The following is a 16,818-nucleotide window of genomic DNA, read 5'->3' as shown; positions in this document are numbered from 1 at the left end:
GAGAGGAAAGGAGTCTGGAAGGCTGCAGAGAAATKAGGGCATGGACTAAAAACGACTCTGCCTGGCATTTTTTTCACTGAGCTGAAGAATTTTTGATTATCTTCAGACACATGCCCCACATTTGTATTATCTTAGATTTCTTGTGGTCCCCTCTGCTTCTTGCAGTCACATCGCCTGTGGCAGGCCACAGAGATGACCGTGGAGAGGAGCATGGGGATCATTCACCCTGACAACCATCTGACAGCCTCTGACCCAACTTCTAAAAACTGCTTCAAGGATCTCTGCGATGCTCCTTCTCTTGGAATTATATAATTACTTTGTGAGTGTCTGTGTTTGTGTATTCTGGTTTCTTTATTTCATTTACCATCAAATTCTCCTCAACAACACTAAAGCTGAGCTGCAGATAGCACTGGTTTGCAGACTGAGACCAGCCTATGGCTGCTCTCGTGCTCCCCTAGTGCCCTTTTACTTGCAATTCTGAATGTAGACCCTTCCTTGGCGTCTCATCTCCAGGCTGGAAAGGTGATCACAAGTGTGTGTTTTTTTTGTTTTTTTGTTTTTTTTTTTCTTTCTTTTCAGTAAGAGCCGCTGCAGTGTTTTGGAGGCTGAGGTGGAGACAAGTGTTTCTGGCAGGTCAGGCCCGTTAGGCTGCAATCGCTCCTCACTGGCGTCTTGTTTCTCTGCCCAGGAAGGTTTGCAGGTGCCTCGCTTGCTGCGGTTCGCGCTGAGAGGGCGCTAAGGCTTCCAGCAGCAACAGCGCGGTGAGGGGCCAGAACCTCGCACACAGCACGGCCGAAGCGRTTTGGGGGAGGGTAACATCACCACCCGGCCGCAGCACCGAACAGGGAGACTTCCTTAAGTCAGTAAAAAAAAACAAACAAAATCATCCTCTCAGGCTTTAAAATCTTTTATTCGAGCACTACGAGGGCAAAAAAAAGGGGGGCCTCCCCTCGGGCACAGGCAGGCGGGAAGCCGGTGAGGAGGGAGCGGAGCCGCCCCGCCGGCGGCGGCCGTTTCCCCTCAGGCGCGAGGAGGCACCTAACGGCCGCGCGGCGGGGGGAACATGGAGGGGGGAGGGGAGGCTCGGGCGGCCGGCGCGGCCTGCGGGGCTGCGCGGCGCCTCCGCCGGCACACGGGGGCGGGCGTGGCGTGGCGGGGAGCCGGGCCGGCAGGAGGCGTCCTGCGGCGGGAGGGGGGAGGGAGGAGGCGGCGGGTGCCGGCTCTGCCGGAAACAGCGCGGGCCGGCGGCAAAGCGGCGGCGGCGGGTGCCGCTGTGGGAAGTCGCCTCTGGTGCCGCGCCGGCGGCGGCATGGAAGCGGTGCCCCGCGAGGAGAAGCCCAACCCGCTGCGGGATGCCAACGTCTGCTCCCGGCTCTTCTTCTGGTGAGGGCGGGCGGCGGGGAGGCGCGGCCCCGGGGCTGCCCGCCGGCGGGGAAGGCGCCGCGCTGGGGCTTTGCCGCCGCGTCCCTCGGCTTCCCGCGCCGGCTGTGGGGCCGCCGGCGGGATGCCGAGCCCCGGCAGCCGGCGCGGGGCGGGGGGCGCCGCCGCTGCCGGCTCCTCGTCTGTGCCCCGGCGGGGTCCGGGCGCCCCGGGGGAGGCGGTGACTCTGCAAAAGCGGCTCAGCGAGGGCCTGGCAGCGGTAACACGTGTCGGCGCCGCCGGCTCGGGGCGCCCGGGCCGCGGGTGACTCCGGGCCGCGGGAGCGGCGGCAGGGCGAGGTCTCCTGAGGTGAAAGCCCGCTGATGCGCCGCCCGCGGGGAGCTGCAGKCTGGGGACGCCGCCGCGGTGCCACGCCGCCGCCCTGCCCGCCGCCCTGCCGGCTCTGGTACCGCTTCCGCGGGCCGGGGGTGCCCCGCCGCCCGGCTGCAGCACGTGTTGGGTGCGCGCGTAGCGGATCGGCAGCAGGTGCTGCTCGTCTCGGAGCGCTTGCTAATCTGTCAGAGTCTGTTTTTTCTTTTTCTTTTCTTTTTTTTTCCGGTCCTGAATGAGGCTGTTTCTGAGCTGCGCAATCTGCTTAGGGGTTTCCCGGCGTGAGGGCCGCCTCTGGCTTTGGCTCCCTGGGGGCGTGGGGTGTTGCAGAGCGGAGGTGGGGAACGGGGCGCTCCTGCAAGCTGCTGGGAGACCAGTAACTTTTACGTGAGACCAGGTAACTGTGSTGGCAGTGCAGAGTTCGTGCTTGTTCGCTTGCTAGCGCTGGCTTTGGTGCAGATGCACATTGTTACTCAAAGCAACGAGGAATTACGATCCTGTAGTTCTGCTGCATTGAAATATGAGGGGGGAAAAAAGCCATGCAAGGTGAAAAGGAGGAGTATCAAGCTTGTCTATYGCAGCAGGATCCCTTTGGAAGAGAACAGTTGCAGAGGTAACACTTAGCCTGCTTCACCTCCTGTAGCCTGGACYCTGGGTGTGCCTGCCCTGTGACTTGGGGGAGAAGGAAGAGAGGGCACTGTGCGCGAGGCCTCTGTGTTCAAAAACTCTGAAACACAAGCAAAAAAAAAGTCTCTGATCCTAAAAGCAGCTCTGAGCAGGTATAGGGATCCTTTATAGGAAGCAGAGGGATTTTAAAGGCCCTGACCAGTTTYAGCTAACCATATTTTCAGTCAAAGAAATGTCCTCGCAAGTACTGTGTGCAAGAAGCAGAGGTTTTATGCTCGTGTTGAGCTCCCTGTGTTCAGCAGTTTGACTTTTTTTTTTTTTTTTAAGCACTGGGGTGCTTGTGTTAGAAACATCTTTGCTAGGAAATCCGGGCAGAGTGGGATGAATGATGTGTTGGCCATATTGCACTGCAGCGCTGCTTTTGCTCTATTTGCCTTCCCTTGCAGCAATCTTGTGCTGCTACCACCAGTTAGGCCCGAAACAATCCYGCTTGAGGTGAAAAAGGAAGTGTGCGATGTTCACGACTATTTTTTTTGACTGTTCCCATCGTCCATCTTGTTGCAGTGGATTGTTCAACAGCACCAGCGAAACCTATTCTAAATTTCTCAAGTTTTAGGAGRGCACTTCAAAAGTTCTTTTTACCCCAAACACATTTGTAGGTTCTTATCCTGAGAATGGCAAGAGGAAGAGAGTCCTGTGTTTGTGAGATGAGTGACCTGCTGAAAYTTCAGAGATTCACTAGGATATTTTGCTTTACGGTCTATTACATTTTTTACTGTTCAGAAAGTAGGGCTCGACTGTAGGACTTGTGCTGTGAAGAAAGTTTTTTTATAGAATGCAAAAAGTTTTACTGAATGAAAAAAAACAGTCCTGTATACTATTTGCTAGGCTTTCACAGGCTTCAGCAGCATTATGTCACACTTTTACCTGTGCTGTGTGTAATCACAAAAAATACCAGTATTTTCTTGTTATTTGTTAGTCAAAAAGCAATTTTTGACTAGCAAATAGTATTTTCTCAATGAAAAGTTCAGCTCAGGTGATGTCTGCAGTGGCATAAAATGAGGATCTAGGAGCTGGCATCTTTCTGCAAGTTAATACTTTTTTTTTTTTAACATAAAATCAAGAAATGATTAAAATATGCTTCACTAGCTGTAAAGCTAACCTGAAAGCTAGCTTTAAGAATTATTCRCTGCTTCCATGAAATCTGCAGCTTTTGACAGCTGTGTGAGCATTTCTTGGGTACTGCTTCATTGGAAGTGCTGTTTCTCACAGAATGTTCAGAGATGCTTTCAGCTGGAGAAGTGAAAAAACAGTGCTTGAGGAGGGCTGTTCTGGGAGTAGCGGCAACCACTGATGCAGTTACTCCAGTGCGCTATCGTGCTGCCCAAACCCTAACTGTTGGCTCTTAGCCCTACTTTCTATCCTTAACAGCATTGCAGGCAGCTAGGTAGGTGTCCTCCCCCCCACACCCTGTTTAAAAWTTTCTTTTTTCAAAAGTCCAATTTTTCTCTTGTAAGAAGGCTTCCCCCTTCCCTCTTCCCCCCCCCCCACAAGTTCTTGTTGCTAGTGTTGTAGAAGTAGAGCTAATATTATCCTGTCTTGCAGAAACAGGATCAAACTCACACGGGAAACATAATCATGTTTTCACTGAATTATAAAACTAAGGTAATGAGTGTGTAGGCTGAAGACACATTCTTCTCCCATTGTTCAAAGCTTGTCTTGCTTTTGGGGTTATGACTTTGACAAGCATGAGCTTGATGAATGTTAAACGCTCTAGTACATTCATGGGAAAGAGGAGCATCTGGATTGTGTGTGAATATGTTTGAACATCACTTGTGTAATGTTAGTTGGATGTTAAAAAATAAAAACTATATGACGGAAGTATGAAGACGAGGTCAATTGCAAAACATTCTTGTTTTCCGTATCACTCACTGAATTACCTGTATTAACATAGGATTACCAAAGAATCAAATGCTGTTCTGGCTATTTCGGATGTTACTGTATCTATTGATCTTCATAGTTGCTGGTTCCCATGCTTCCTGAGTTCTCTAAGTGCTGGCTGGTAGTTTAGTTAGAGTACTGGGATATATTTCTAATTGTCTCCTTTGCTTTACCTCATCCTTGCTTCCTATTTTTTGTTTCAGCTTGCTGGTGAGAATGAGGGCTTGAAGGATTGCTTGGTTTTTAAGGTCTCTCCAAGCAAGATAAGGTTCAATTTAGTGATTTTTCATGTTTAAAAACCTCCTCTGTTGCTGCAAGTTTAGATTTWAAAAGCTTTGCAAGTATGTCTGGAGTTGAGAAGAACAGTTTCACATCCTTTTTCTGCTGTGGGGAGTGGGGATTCTTAATAATTGTATAGAGTAAAAGTATTCCTCTTTCTAAGTATTTTCCAGTTTTTGAGCTTGTGTATTCATTAAGTTTTTTATTTTTTTATTTGCTTTATTTGCCTTTGCTCCCTTGAGTTGTCAAAGATGTTCTCGCTATACAAAGCTTGCTTCGTTATGCACCTTGTTTTTCAGGCATGGAATTCACTTCTGTGGGAAGTTACAAAAGAAATGCTATGATTACATTTYTGAAAGACTAGATAACTTTTTGCCCATTAATTACAGGAGAAGGAGGGCAAACTGGAACACCCTGAATAGGGAATCCARTCTTCTTGTTCAGAGAAGTTAAAGAAAGTAAAGTCCTGTTAAATTTCATGTCATTTATTTTTAAGAAATTAATAATAATTAGATAATTGTCTATGATAGAATTGCTGGGCCTATGAMGAGGTTTCAGCTTTTTTGGATTATTGGACCTTGTCAGCATCCTAAATTTAAATGGATGCCTTTTTACATCATCACTTGACATGCACCAATTGTTGTTGCAGTAAGGGCATTAAAACATAAACTGAAAACTTGCTTCAGGGCATCCACACAGTTATGATTCCAAGGAAGCAATGAATGTTTTATCATTACCTTTCTGTATTTGACAGTGTCGCTCTTGACCCACCAAGGAAGTGCGTTAGGGAAAATGACAAAACGAAAAGGCTTCTTCAGTAGTCTGACCTAACATGTACAGGGAGAAGATTAAAAAAATCCTGACCTTTTGGATTTAAGTGTGAACAGAAGGAGGTAAGCAGAAACATGTAGGTCCCAGGGTTTCCAGTGTGCCTTGTGTTAGCAGTTTACATCTGAGCAAATAGTACACAATTTTCATAACTTTTTCCTTCTTTCACACCCCAGAGCCTAGAATTAGAAAGGCCACTGGCTACTTTAGTTGGACTTTTGATTGGGCCTAAATGTCATCTGTGCTTTAGTTCAATGACTTGACTCCCYTGAAAAGCTTATCTTGCATTGCTTGAAAAGAAGTTAGACGTTTCTTGGATGTTCCAGTTAGAGTTGAACTGTAGCTGTGTTAGATACAATTAGTGTTCCTTATTATATCTTATTATGTCAGCAAATAAATTTACCTGTTGTGATTTTATCTTTACTTCCTSTGATGAATGAAAATACCAAGCAGTAAATCACTAAATGGTGCAAGATAAGTACCCTTAGCAGGACTATTATGGTACTATATGAAACTCTTAAGAAAGAAAAAAAGAAGAAAAAAAAGTGTAAGCATCTTTAGTGTATATAAATGGAAGGAAAGTTTTCCATAACTGTTTTCCATAAAACAGGAATTCCTCCTGTTTTTTTCTTTTCCTTTTGATTTGAAAGAAGACTGAGGACATGTATATAACTTTTTATAAAGATAATGCCTTTTTTTTCATTTATTGGATATTTAATAGCCCATAGTTAAATTTTATTCATTTAATCTCTGTAACTATTTCATTCATTTGTAAATTTTGCTTATTTTATTGCAAGATAGATATAATGTGTAGGAGAAAATATTGTTTGAAAACACTSTTTATGAGCTAGTTAAGTTAAAAATAGGTGGGCCCGGAGTGCTAAATAGATTGTAGTGAATATAACAAGTGTATATAAACTGTGAGAATGTTGGCATTCACTATCTAYGTATGTACCTATGTGAGCATAAAGCTCTGATGCATTAGATACACCATGAGATGACCCATTTATATGTAAAAAACACTGAAGTTACTTGTCTTTGAAATGCTCTAGCTAGTGTGTACTGTATCATTTACCAGAAAGACTGTCCCTGTTGCAGCCTCCTGAAATAATTCCTGCAAAACTTAAAAATCAGGGGTAAATTGTGCTGTTTTTTTCCCAAAGTCTATTTCCTCCCTCCCTCTCACTCATTTCAAAAAATTTCTTTGAGAGATTAAGAATGGAATAGAGGGAAAACAATTAAGAGTTTGGGAGTGGAGAATCAAAAAGAATAATCGTTTTCTGTTCTGCGTAYCCCTGTCACTCAAACGTGTCATACCAATGTGAACTCACAGCAGGTGATTTTAAATCTTCTTTCTTTGATTACTTGCAGGAAGGGARGTTAATACTGAAATTGCTGTCATTATGCTTCAGTATTAGCATTTTCTTTTGGAAATTGAAATTGGAGCCCATTATGTTCATCTAGCTTTTCTGCATAACTTCATCTCCTGATTTTATTTCTTTTGTTGTGCTTTTTATTATTAAACCTATATATGAGCTCTGACACAATTTTTTAGATATATTTTTCAAGCGATGAAGATTTTGCCCACTCCAGCTAAATTATTTCACTAGTAAGTTACCTGGATATTTGGAATTTGGATGATCAATTTTCTTCTGCTAAATTGAAGAACTCTTCCCTTCCATTCACTCTATGTAACTGCTTAGGTCTTAGATCAATAAATAGCTTATGCTACTAAAATTTCTTGTGCAAAGGTCTGAAGATAATCCTTTATAACCAAATCATCTATATGATGATTATTTTTCTTGGCATATACTGAAATCAGTATTTTGATAACAATTTCTGGAATAGTCTAATCGATAGTTAAAAGCAATGCCACTTTTCCACTCGCTATCCCAGGCTCTGCAGAAAGCATTGGCCACTGTATGGCAGCCTTTTTCTTTTTTTCCTCCTGTTTTTACTTCTGCWTGCTATCTGGAATGTCAGGACAGGTGTTTGTGTAATCAGATAGCTCATACCTGGCTAATGCTATCAATGAACAGCATGAAGCAGCCTGCTTTAAGCRATCAATACCAACTGAGTTACTGTTAGCATAAGAAGAGGGATGTTCAGCACTGTAGCTGCTCACACTGTGCTGTGAAAAACCAAAAGCAAGGAAGACAAGATGAAGTTAAGTAGCAAAGGTTGTTACTGTCTGGCATTGTAACTGAAAATACGAAAGGTGTTTTTGAGTTTACAGGGCTTTGAAGTAATTTCATTCTGTTCTTGCTGTTTTTTTTGTATTGTACACAATGAGAAAGTCCACTCTTTAAGCTGCCCGGAAACAGTGGAGGGAAATTGTTACTAAAACACTAGCTGAAAAATATCTGAAGAAATGTGAGAACTTACTCTGTTTATTAATTGTATGTAGCTGCTTTGATAAGGGGAAATGGAAAACGACAGCTGAGGAGAGTGGGTGAGCGTGTGAAATAGTGATAGTAAAAAAAATAGTCATATGATGGTTACAGAACATTTGTGGCTGTGAGAGTTGTTAATTCTCACATAATAACACTGAAGATGTGGTGTTCCTCTGTCAGTACATCCCATTCCAGTGGTGCTGGTCTGTGCTGAAAGCAAGCAAGYGGCACACAGATAGGATTTCCTCTGATGGTTTTTAACTTTGAGTCAGGCCATGAAGTTGTGTAATGAACAGTACAGAAAAACATGTAGGTACCTGAAGTAAGCTATAGTGGATAAGCAACGTGAATTTATGATCAAAAGGTCTTGTGAGGAAACCCAATTTGTTTTACAAAAAAAAAAAAAAAAAAGAAAAAAAGCTCCAATTTATGTGATTAAAGAGAAGCAAATAAAGGTTACTCCACAGCTTGGTATTTGAAGTAGTGCTTCCAAGCTGCTCAAGAAGATGAAATCCTAGCGTTATGGAAGAATTTGAGCAAACAAAGACTCTCCTGTGCAACTCTTGAAAAATAATTGGACATTGAGTATAAACAGATGATGCTTGCAATGTAATTCACAAATAGGCTTAGGAGGAATGTGGAAAACAGTTTGTAAATGACCTTCTTAAGGAATTAGATGGTGAGAGTATGCAGGATGTGGCTTTTACTGGATACTGTGAATTTACCCAGAAGGTAAACTCCTGCCTATAATTAAAAATAAAGGGGGTGGGAAGAAATGAATTGTTTAGTTTAATCAGAAGAATAGTCTGTTTAGCCTGACTTTTCTAATTCAGGCAATGATAAAGCAAGGCTTTTTTTGTGAAACTGATGAGGGCAAAATTTGCACTTGTATAGAGGAAGGTGCTATAATATTTTAGTGTTTGTGGGGTAACAGCTGTTAGGGAGCAGTGTGACGCATTGGGACCACTGTGGGGGTGAGCCAGGAGGTGAGGATGAGCGCAGTACAGACAGCGCCCTCAGCCACGAGGCCCAGTCTCTTGGTCCCCTGCAGGAGTGGGCATAGGCATCTGCCAGCACTGGGCCGAAATGGGGCTGCTGGGACCCTGGGCAGGGGGTAGTGGGAGTCCCCRGTGAGGCCCCTCAGGGATAGTTAGGCCCAGTGCGGCCCTCGGGGCCCTGATGCTAACACCCGTTCAGGGAGGCTTTGTTGTGATTGTGGCATAATTTTTTTAATTCCTATCCAGTCTCTAATGTAACTATAGATGCTTCTTGGCTGATACTTTGTAACAGACTTTCTCCAGTCATGAAAAACTTGGGATGTGTGGATTTCTGGAAAACTCTGCAGGCTGCTCTGCGGTGTAGAAATACTGCTTTTTTGATTATTTACAAAGAGGACCTTTATATTAATCTATAGGTAGAATGATTTCCATCCCTAGGCTCATGAACTGTAGAATCATAGACCAGTTGAGCTGGACACTGCTGCTAGTTCAACTTACCTATTGGTAATGTATTTCTTCCCTGGCTAAAAGGAAATTCTTTTGGTATGCTAACAAATCTCATTTGAAAGCCTCTTCATTTAATAAATTTTGTTTTATGCATCAGATACAGTGGTGTGGCTGTTTTGATTGCAAAATGTCTCTGTCTTTTGGATAGCTGGGGCTGATTCTCTTCCATGTTGTCTCAGTATAAAAATCAACCCTCCCAGAGCTCCCACATCTTTCTTGTGGGTAAGACAGCTCTGTATTTTTTATTTTTTTTCCTGCAAATCCCATGGAGTCTTTCCAAAATACTGCTCTAACTACAGCTGGTAAAACTTGCACTTTCCTGAACAACTGAGTAAAACTACAGCTGGTCGGCTGGCTTGTAATGTCATAAGGAGTGTAATGTCAGGGGCCAGGAGTAGGAAAATGGAGGAAATGAATGTTTGTAATGCAGTTTCTATAGTTGGTTCAGAAATGAACACTTTATTTATTTTTAATCAGTACTGAAGGTATTGCTGTAGAAGAGGATGGGCTTTTTAGGGTCAGAGCAATGATTTAGTGTTTTGCAGTTGGCTATTTGGCTATTTCTTGGGTTTGTACCAGGTCACCAAGTGACTTTCTCTCTCTCTCTCTCTCTCTCTCTCTCTTTTTTTTAATCTTCATTCCTAGTGACATCAATATTCTGGCAGTAACAGGAACTAATTCTGGGCTTCTTTCCAGAATGATGTCTTTGATCAGCTAATCACCTTGATAGGAGAATGGAGCCATTCCCAGCAGAACAGAAGGTGCTCAGGATTCTTTCAAATGTTCCCATTTTAGTATACAGTTTATGCTAGCAAACATTTGGACTATGCCCTTTAAAAGGCATCACATGAACACTGCATTTCAGAAGAGTGACTAGAATGAGGTACTGCTTGCCTGCTGCCTAAAAATCAAATAATTACTCAAAATACTTAGCAAACAGAAAGGTACCAAAAGGAAAAGATGATAATTACTGAGAGGTCCTTTGTTTATTTTTATTCTTGAACAACTTTTCAGAAGGAAAGGTAGAAGTGTGCAGCTGAGCTGTGAGCCTTTTCCATTCCTCAGCTCCTGGTTTCTTTTTCTTCAGGCTGTAGATTAGTAGTGAGTCCATTTTGTACCTATCTGTGCGATGAGAGGAGTAGTTTGCATTTGTCTCTCTATATTCCAAATTTCTCTGTCATCTTAGTAGGTTTTTTAAAGTTTTCTTTTTAATTAAATCATAACCATTATACCATAATACAGTTTCTGAAATCTACTTCTGTTTTTTTTTTTTTTTTTTTTTTTGAATCTTTATAAGGATCAGTGTTAGCTGATCTCTGTTTTGACAAAGCAGACATACTATTGTAGTGGAAAGTCTCCCTTTATTGCTAAAGCTGCCTATTGAGTTTGCAGGTATGTTCTTTATCTAGGCCATTGCCTAATATTTCCTGTTGCTTTAACAGTCCTCTTACAGCACGCTTTTTTTTTTTTAAATTTACTAAGCCTTCAGTCAAGAAAAGAGCCTGATTTTGTTATGAATATATGACTTCTGTAATAGCAGCCTGGGTGAAACAGGATGGTCTCAATGCCATTCTAAAAGGAGGGAGTTCCACATCACATAATCTGCCTTCATATGTGGCATCCTGATGGTAATTCTTTAATAGCTGAATATGAACATTTGCCAAGTTTACCTGAAAGTAAACCTTCCAGCATGAAGTTCAGGATACATCTGTCAAGCAGCAAACTTGAACTGTTCTTGCTGTACTGATAATTTGTGATGGACATACAGAATCATAGAATCAGTAAGGTTGGAAGGGACCTCTGGAGATCATCYAGTCCARCCTCCCTGCTCAGCAGGGTCACCTACGGCATGGTAGACAGGGCTGCATCCAGGCGGGCCTTGAAGATCTCCAGAGAAGGAGACTCCACAACCTCTTTGGGCAACCCGTGCCAGTGCTCCGTCACTCTCACAGGGAAGAAATTTCCCCTCACGTTCAGGCGGAACTTCCTGTGCTTCAATTTCTGCCCATTGCCTCTTGTCCTGTCACGTGGGACAACTGAGAAGAGGTTGTCCCCGTCCCCTTGACACCCTCCCTTCAGGTAATTGTACACATTGATAAGATCCCCCCTCAGTCTTCTCTTCCCCAGGCTAAACAGGCCCAGCTCTCGCAGCCGTTCCTCACAGGGCAGGTGCTCCAGCCCTCGGATCATCTTTGTAGCCCTACGTTGGACTCTCTCCAGTAGCTCCAGGTCTCTCTTGTCCTGGGGAGCCCAGAACTGGATGCAGTACTTGAGATGAGGCCTCCCCAGGGCTGAGTAGAGGGGCAGGATCACCTCCCTCCACCTGCTGGCAACACTCTTCCTAATGCACCCCAGGARACCATTGGCCTTCTTGGCCACAAGGGCACATTGCTGGCTTATGGTCAACCTGTCATCCACCAGCACTCCCAGGGCTTTCTCTGCAGAGCTATTCTCCAGATGGTCAGCCCCCAGCTTGTACTGGTGCCTAAGGTTATTTCTCTGTATGTCCAGGACTCTGCACTTGCCCTTGTTGAACCTCATGAGGTTCCTCTCCGCCCAGCTCTCCAGCCTGTCCAGGTCTCTCTCAATGGCAGCACAGCCYTCTGGTGTATCAGCCACTCCTYCCAGCTTGGGATCATCAACAAACTTGCTGAGGAGGCACTCTGTCCCCTCATCCAGGTCATTGATGAAGAAGTTGAACAAGACTGGACCCAGTACTGAGCCCTGGGGGACGCCACTAGCTACAGGCCTCCAACTAGACTCCACACCGCTGATGACAACCCTCTGAGCTCTGCCTTTCAGCCACTTCTCAGTCCACCTCACTGTCCACTCATCTAACCCACACTTCCTGAGCTTCTCTAGGAGGATGTTATGGAAGACAGTGTCAGAAGCCTTGCTGAAGTCAAGGTACACAAYRTCCACTGCTCTCCCCTCATCTACCCAGCCAGTCATGCCATCCTAGAAGGCTATCAGATTGGTTAAGCAGGATTTCCCCTTGGTGAATCCATGCTGGCTACTCCTGATCACCTTCTTCTCCTCCATATGTCCGGAGATGACATCCAGAATGAGCTCTTCCATCATATAGAAGACATCATTTTTGATCTGAAAATTCTCCAAGGACTAAACTTAGTTTGAAATTTGTAAAGAAAAATGTTTGGCCTTGTTCTAAAGATCTTCAATTATAGAGTACAATAGCACAATATACTTTTTAAAAGCTTTCATACTGTTAAGACCTCTCTAGCAGTAGCTCTTAAGGCTTAATAATTGGAGATAGAGAAGACAGGTGTAACCAAATTAGAGGGATATACCACTGATGTTGAGGAATCTTAAATAGGTTTTTGAACAATGTAGAAAGGATTCTGGTAGGTACTCCATTGCATAACTTGTTTTACACATTAAAGAACGTGTGCATAGCTGTGCTTTATTTGACTGTATCCAGATTGGTGGTTAGTTTAAATTGGCATAAGATTTTGCAAATTTTTCTTATCTATATGAAGGGAGTCAGAATTATGAGAACAATCTTATAATCGCTCTATTTGTTATATGACCTTTGGAAGTGAAGTTTTAAGTGGAGTTGACTTGAGAATCAAAGTGAGACCACAGAAACACCAGAAAAACTGGTGTTAGAATTTTGCATCTCTCCAAGATCCAGAGTTGCATTTAAATGTCGGCTGCAAGCTCAGTTATCCAATGTATAAAATACATTTTAGAGGTAGAGCAAGAGTAAGCAGTATAGCACAGGAAAGCTAAACAGTGAATGATGGTGTTTACTTTTTTTATGTTTTGTTTTAATGTCTGTCCTTTTTTTTTTTTAACCTAACCTCACAAAAACATGTTGACTTGTTCTGAATGTTTGCCCTGTTGTCCTTATAATAAACAAGTCACAAATCAAATCACTGCAGTTTTTTGTTGTACTTTGATTTTTTTTTTCTTGCATTTTGTAATATTAAAATAGTTTGTAGTGCAATTGTATCACTATTTTCAAGATTAAAGTTTTAACTAACATAAAAATACAAGCACCATGAATTTGTGCTACTTCTGACTGAACGAATAGTCTTAAAAATTTTGAGATTTTGGCAGTTTTTACTCTTTCATTATCTCCATCTGCTACTTAATTTGGAAATCAGTTCTCACAGTATGTGCAGTTCCTGGTTGACACGGACCAGTTAGAATGATGAGAAAAGAGATTTTCTACAAGTCATACAAGTTCAGTGGGGATGGGTGTATTATCAGTCAGCGTTTTGGAGAGTTGAAGGCTGAAGGAAAAGCTATATCATTCTAGCAGTCCTTGTGCACACTTGAGACCATTATATTTCAAGCGGGCCGTGGTCAACATTTTTGTTACTATTGGCTGTAGTGCTGAATTATTGGGGTTAGGTTTAGCTCAGTTGGTTAGAGCACAGTGCTAACAATGCCAAGGTCATAGGTTCAATCCCTGTATGGGCCACTCATTTGAGGGTTGGACTAGATGGTCTCCAGAGGTCCCTTCTAGCCTTACCAATTCTATGATAAGGTAGTCACCTTCAATGGAAGTGTAATTCTTTCTGAGGCCAGGTTTTTACCATGTTTTAAAAAGTATAAATCCAAGAATTTTGTTTTACAGAGTAAAACTGAGAGCATTGTTTAATTTTTAAACTCTTTTTTTTTCTGATATGCACACCAATGTATGGTAATAAATAGCTTATTTATGCTCCTTGTTAAGGTTAAATATCAGAACAATTTTTTTGCCACCTTGACAGCAATAGGTAGTGGAATTCTTAACCACTTACATTGCTGTGAGTATTAATCTCTGAATTTTCATGAAAAAAGCACCCTTATCATGTTTCTCATGCTAAAGCAGCGGGAGAAGATTGCTCATCCTCTGTCCTACTCTGTTAGAAAGGAGATCTGTGGCTCATTTACAGAGTGCACTGGGAACTCGTACTGATGTTGCAAGAGGAGGGGCAATCGGTATCAACCACAGGAGTTGACTGAAATTTGCAGCTCTTTCCCATCGTTGTCTGTCCTGGAGCAGATAGAGCCTCTCATCTAGCAGGCAGAAATTGTGTTTGAGTGACCTTGAGGTTATTTGTCCCATATCTGCCTTTTACCTGTGATAGGCAGCAGAACTGAGGCTGAAGCAGCAGCGTTTCAATGGAGCAGGTTTGATAGGGCTATTCTTGGTGTCAAACCCCAGAGGACAGCTCTGCCTTTTGACACAGAGCTCTTGTGTCAAATCAGGCAGAAGGTCTTTTGCTGTCTGGAGCAGTTGATATTTGAGGTTTTTGGTTAGGAACTTTAAGGAAAGAGTTGTAGTCATTTAAGCCCGGAAAGTTGTACTACTTGGCTGTACAGTTGAAGCAACAAGCAGCTTGTCTAACAAGTAACTTTCTAATTGTATGCTTAACGTATGTTGAGGACTTAGCTCACGCATGATACAGCAGATCTTTAGTGCCCACCCCATGAGTTTCAAAAGGCCTGTTAGCCATCAGAGGTGCTACTCTAAGCATAGAGATTAATCTTTGAATGAGTCACATACATGCTGTGATACTACCGTGCTAAGCAGCAAAGGAAAAACACCATTGATTGCATTTGTCACATACCACTGTGCCATGCAGCCTGTGCAAAAGGTTGTTGCAACAGCCCTAATTTGGAAGAAACTCCCAGAGCCCCCTCTTCTAGCACTCAGCCTGCCGCTCCACCCTAATTTACTAATCAACAGACCTCTTATAAGCCAGTGTATACAAAATTGAGTTGGAGCATGGCTAAGCAAGAAACGCAAAGCTGTGATGTCTTCATAACCACTGTTGTGGTTCTGAATAAATAAATGCCCTCATTACAAACCATCACAGCCTTGMATTCTCACATCTGCTTTCCAGAAAGTAATACATGTCATCCAGTGCACCAGCTGCTCTTTTAAAAACTGCATTGTGAAGTTAAGCTATTGCTGTGCGTCAGAAACTGAACAGCAGTGACAAACCTTCACAGGCAATTGACATGAGACAGAAACATTTTGTCATGAGTGCAAGAGTATTTTTTTCTAAAAACAGGTCCCTTTCTGACTACTTGGTTCTGATGATGACCTGCATGATGACCTTGAAAAAACTAGAGGAAAACAAGCCTGAGAGCTAGAAGTTGTGCCTCCCCTGGAAACTAAATACCATGGATTCAGCAGAGAGAGTTTGTAAACTTTGTGTCAAACTTCAATTTCCTTAACCTCTGTCTTCCCTAAACCATGCCTATTTCATAGGTATCCTTCTCTTGTTCATGAAAAACTTTATGACTTTTGTCCTTGCTGTCATGCATCTGTCTGCTCTGTGGAGCAGACCTATGTTTCAGGCTTGAAAAAGAGTGTAGGTGCATAAAAACTAGTCTTAGCCTTTTCTTCAACAATGTTAATTCATCTAACAAAATATTACTTACTCCTACAAACCTTGCCTTGCTTGTGTCCTTATATTGTTAAACCTACAATAACATGATGATGAAAATTTTGAAGCTCTATTCTGCTGAGCTTTTAAAAATCCAGCTTCATTTGATAGACTGAAAAAAGGAAAACTATTTTCTACATACTTAATTTCCTCTCTAAAATGTGAGAATGTGCTTTGCATTTATAATTCCAAAACGTGTAATATTAGTTCTTGTGATAATCCATTATTTATCTGTTTTACATTTCARTGGATGTCTCTAAATTACTTAACTTTAATATTTATCAAAATGATAATTGAACAGCAGTTCCTTTTCTCATATAAATGAACTGTCATGCTAGTCACAAAAAATGTCTTTTAATATATGATTTGATTATATGATTTGATATATAACTTGTCAATATTTTAATAGTTGGATTAGTTCTGCTTCATAAATGTTTAAGGAAAGGCTAATTTTGAATGAGATTTCCACTATAAGAAAACACTTACCTTAGGGCCAAGAAGAATTATACTGGCTATCTGGATGACTGCGAGTAAGGTGCTGTGGGGCATAAACGCCTTAAAGACCTTGCTTTTCCGTTTGTAAAATGGAAGTAATTTAATTCTTAAGTGTTGTGAAGATAAATGTAGTAAAACGCATAAGGTGTCGAGGTGACACGCGAAGAGGAGGAAAGAAAGGCACAGAAAAATGAAATTAACATATAAAGGAATTACTCTTCTGGTCTGCTGATGAGTTTATTAATAATCTGCATTTACATAGGTGGTTGAATCCCTTATTTATTACTGGACATAAACGGAAGCTTGAAGAAGATGATATGTAYAAAGTTTTGCCGGAAGACTCCTCAGAGAAGCTTGGAGAGGAATTACAGAGGTAAGAAGAAAAATCATTGTTCTATTTCATTGTATATCTGCTGATGAGAATAAAAATTGTATTCATATCCTGAAATTAAACAAGTTTCCGTGAAGTTCACCAAAGTGTCCTGTTAAACCTTCTGGGGAAAAGAGTAATATTGTGAACTTATTTACCATGGAAACACTTTAATTTTTTCAAATTATACTTTCATTATGTATATTCGAGTATTTTCAGTATAT

General features: G+C 42.3%; 1 protein-coding gene across 1 annotated transcript in view; it reads left to right on the top strand.

The window, feature by feature from the left end:
- The first annotated feature begins 1,204 nt into the window (after positions 1 to 1,204).
- The window catches only part of ABCC4 (ATP binding cassette subfamily C member 4 (PEL blood group)), a 153,707-nt gene continuing 138,093 nt past the window's right edge, over positions 1,205 to 16,818 (top strand). The window contains exons 1-2 of the mRNA XM_085305956.1: positions 1,205 to 1,383; positions 16,487 to 16,597. Coding sequence (XP_085162082.1) covers positions 1,310 to 1,383; positions 16,487 to 16,597 — 185 coding nt within the window. The 5' untranslated portion in view covers positions 1,205 to 1,309. The remainder of the gene's footprint in view (positions 1,384 to 16,486; positions 16,598 to 16,818) is intronic.

Source organism: Rhea americana, unplaced genomic scaffold, assembly GCF_003343005.1.
Source record: "Rhea americana isolate MKP2758 unplaced genomic scaffold, rheAme1 scaffold_23, whole genome shotgun sequence".
Taxonomy (NCBI): Eukaryota; Metazoa; Chordata; class Aves; order Rheiformes; family Rheidae; genus Rhea; species Rhea americana.
Note: the sequence above shows the minus strand (reverse complement) of the source record. Positions and strands in the feature narration are given on the sequence as shown.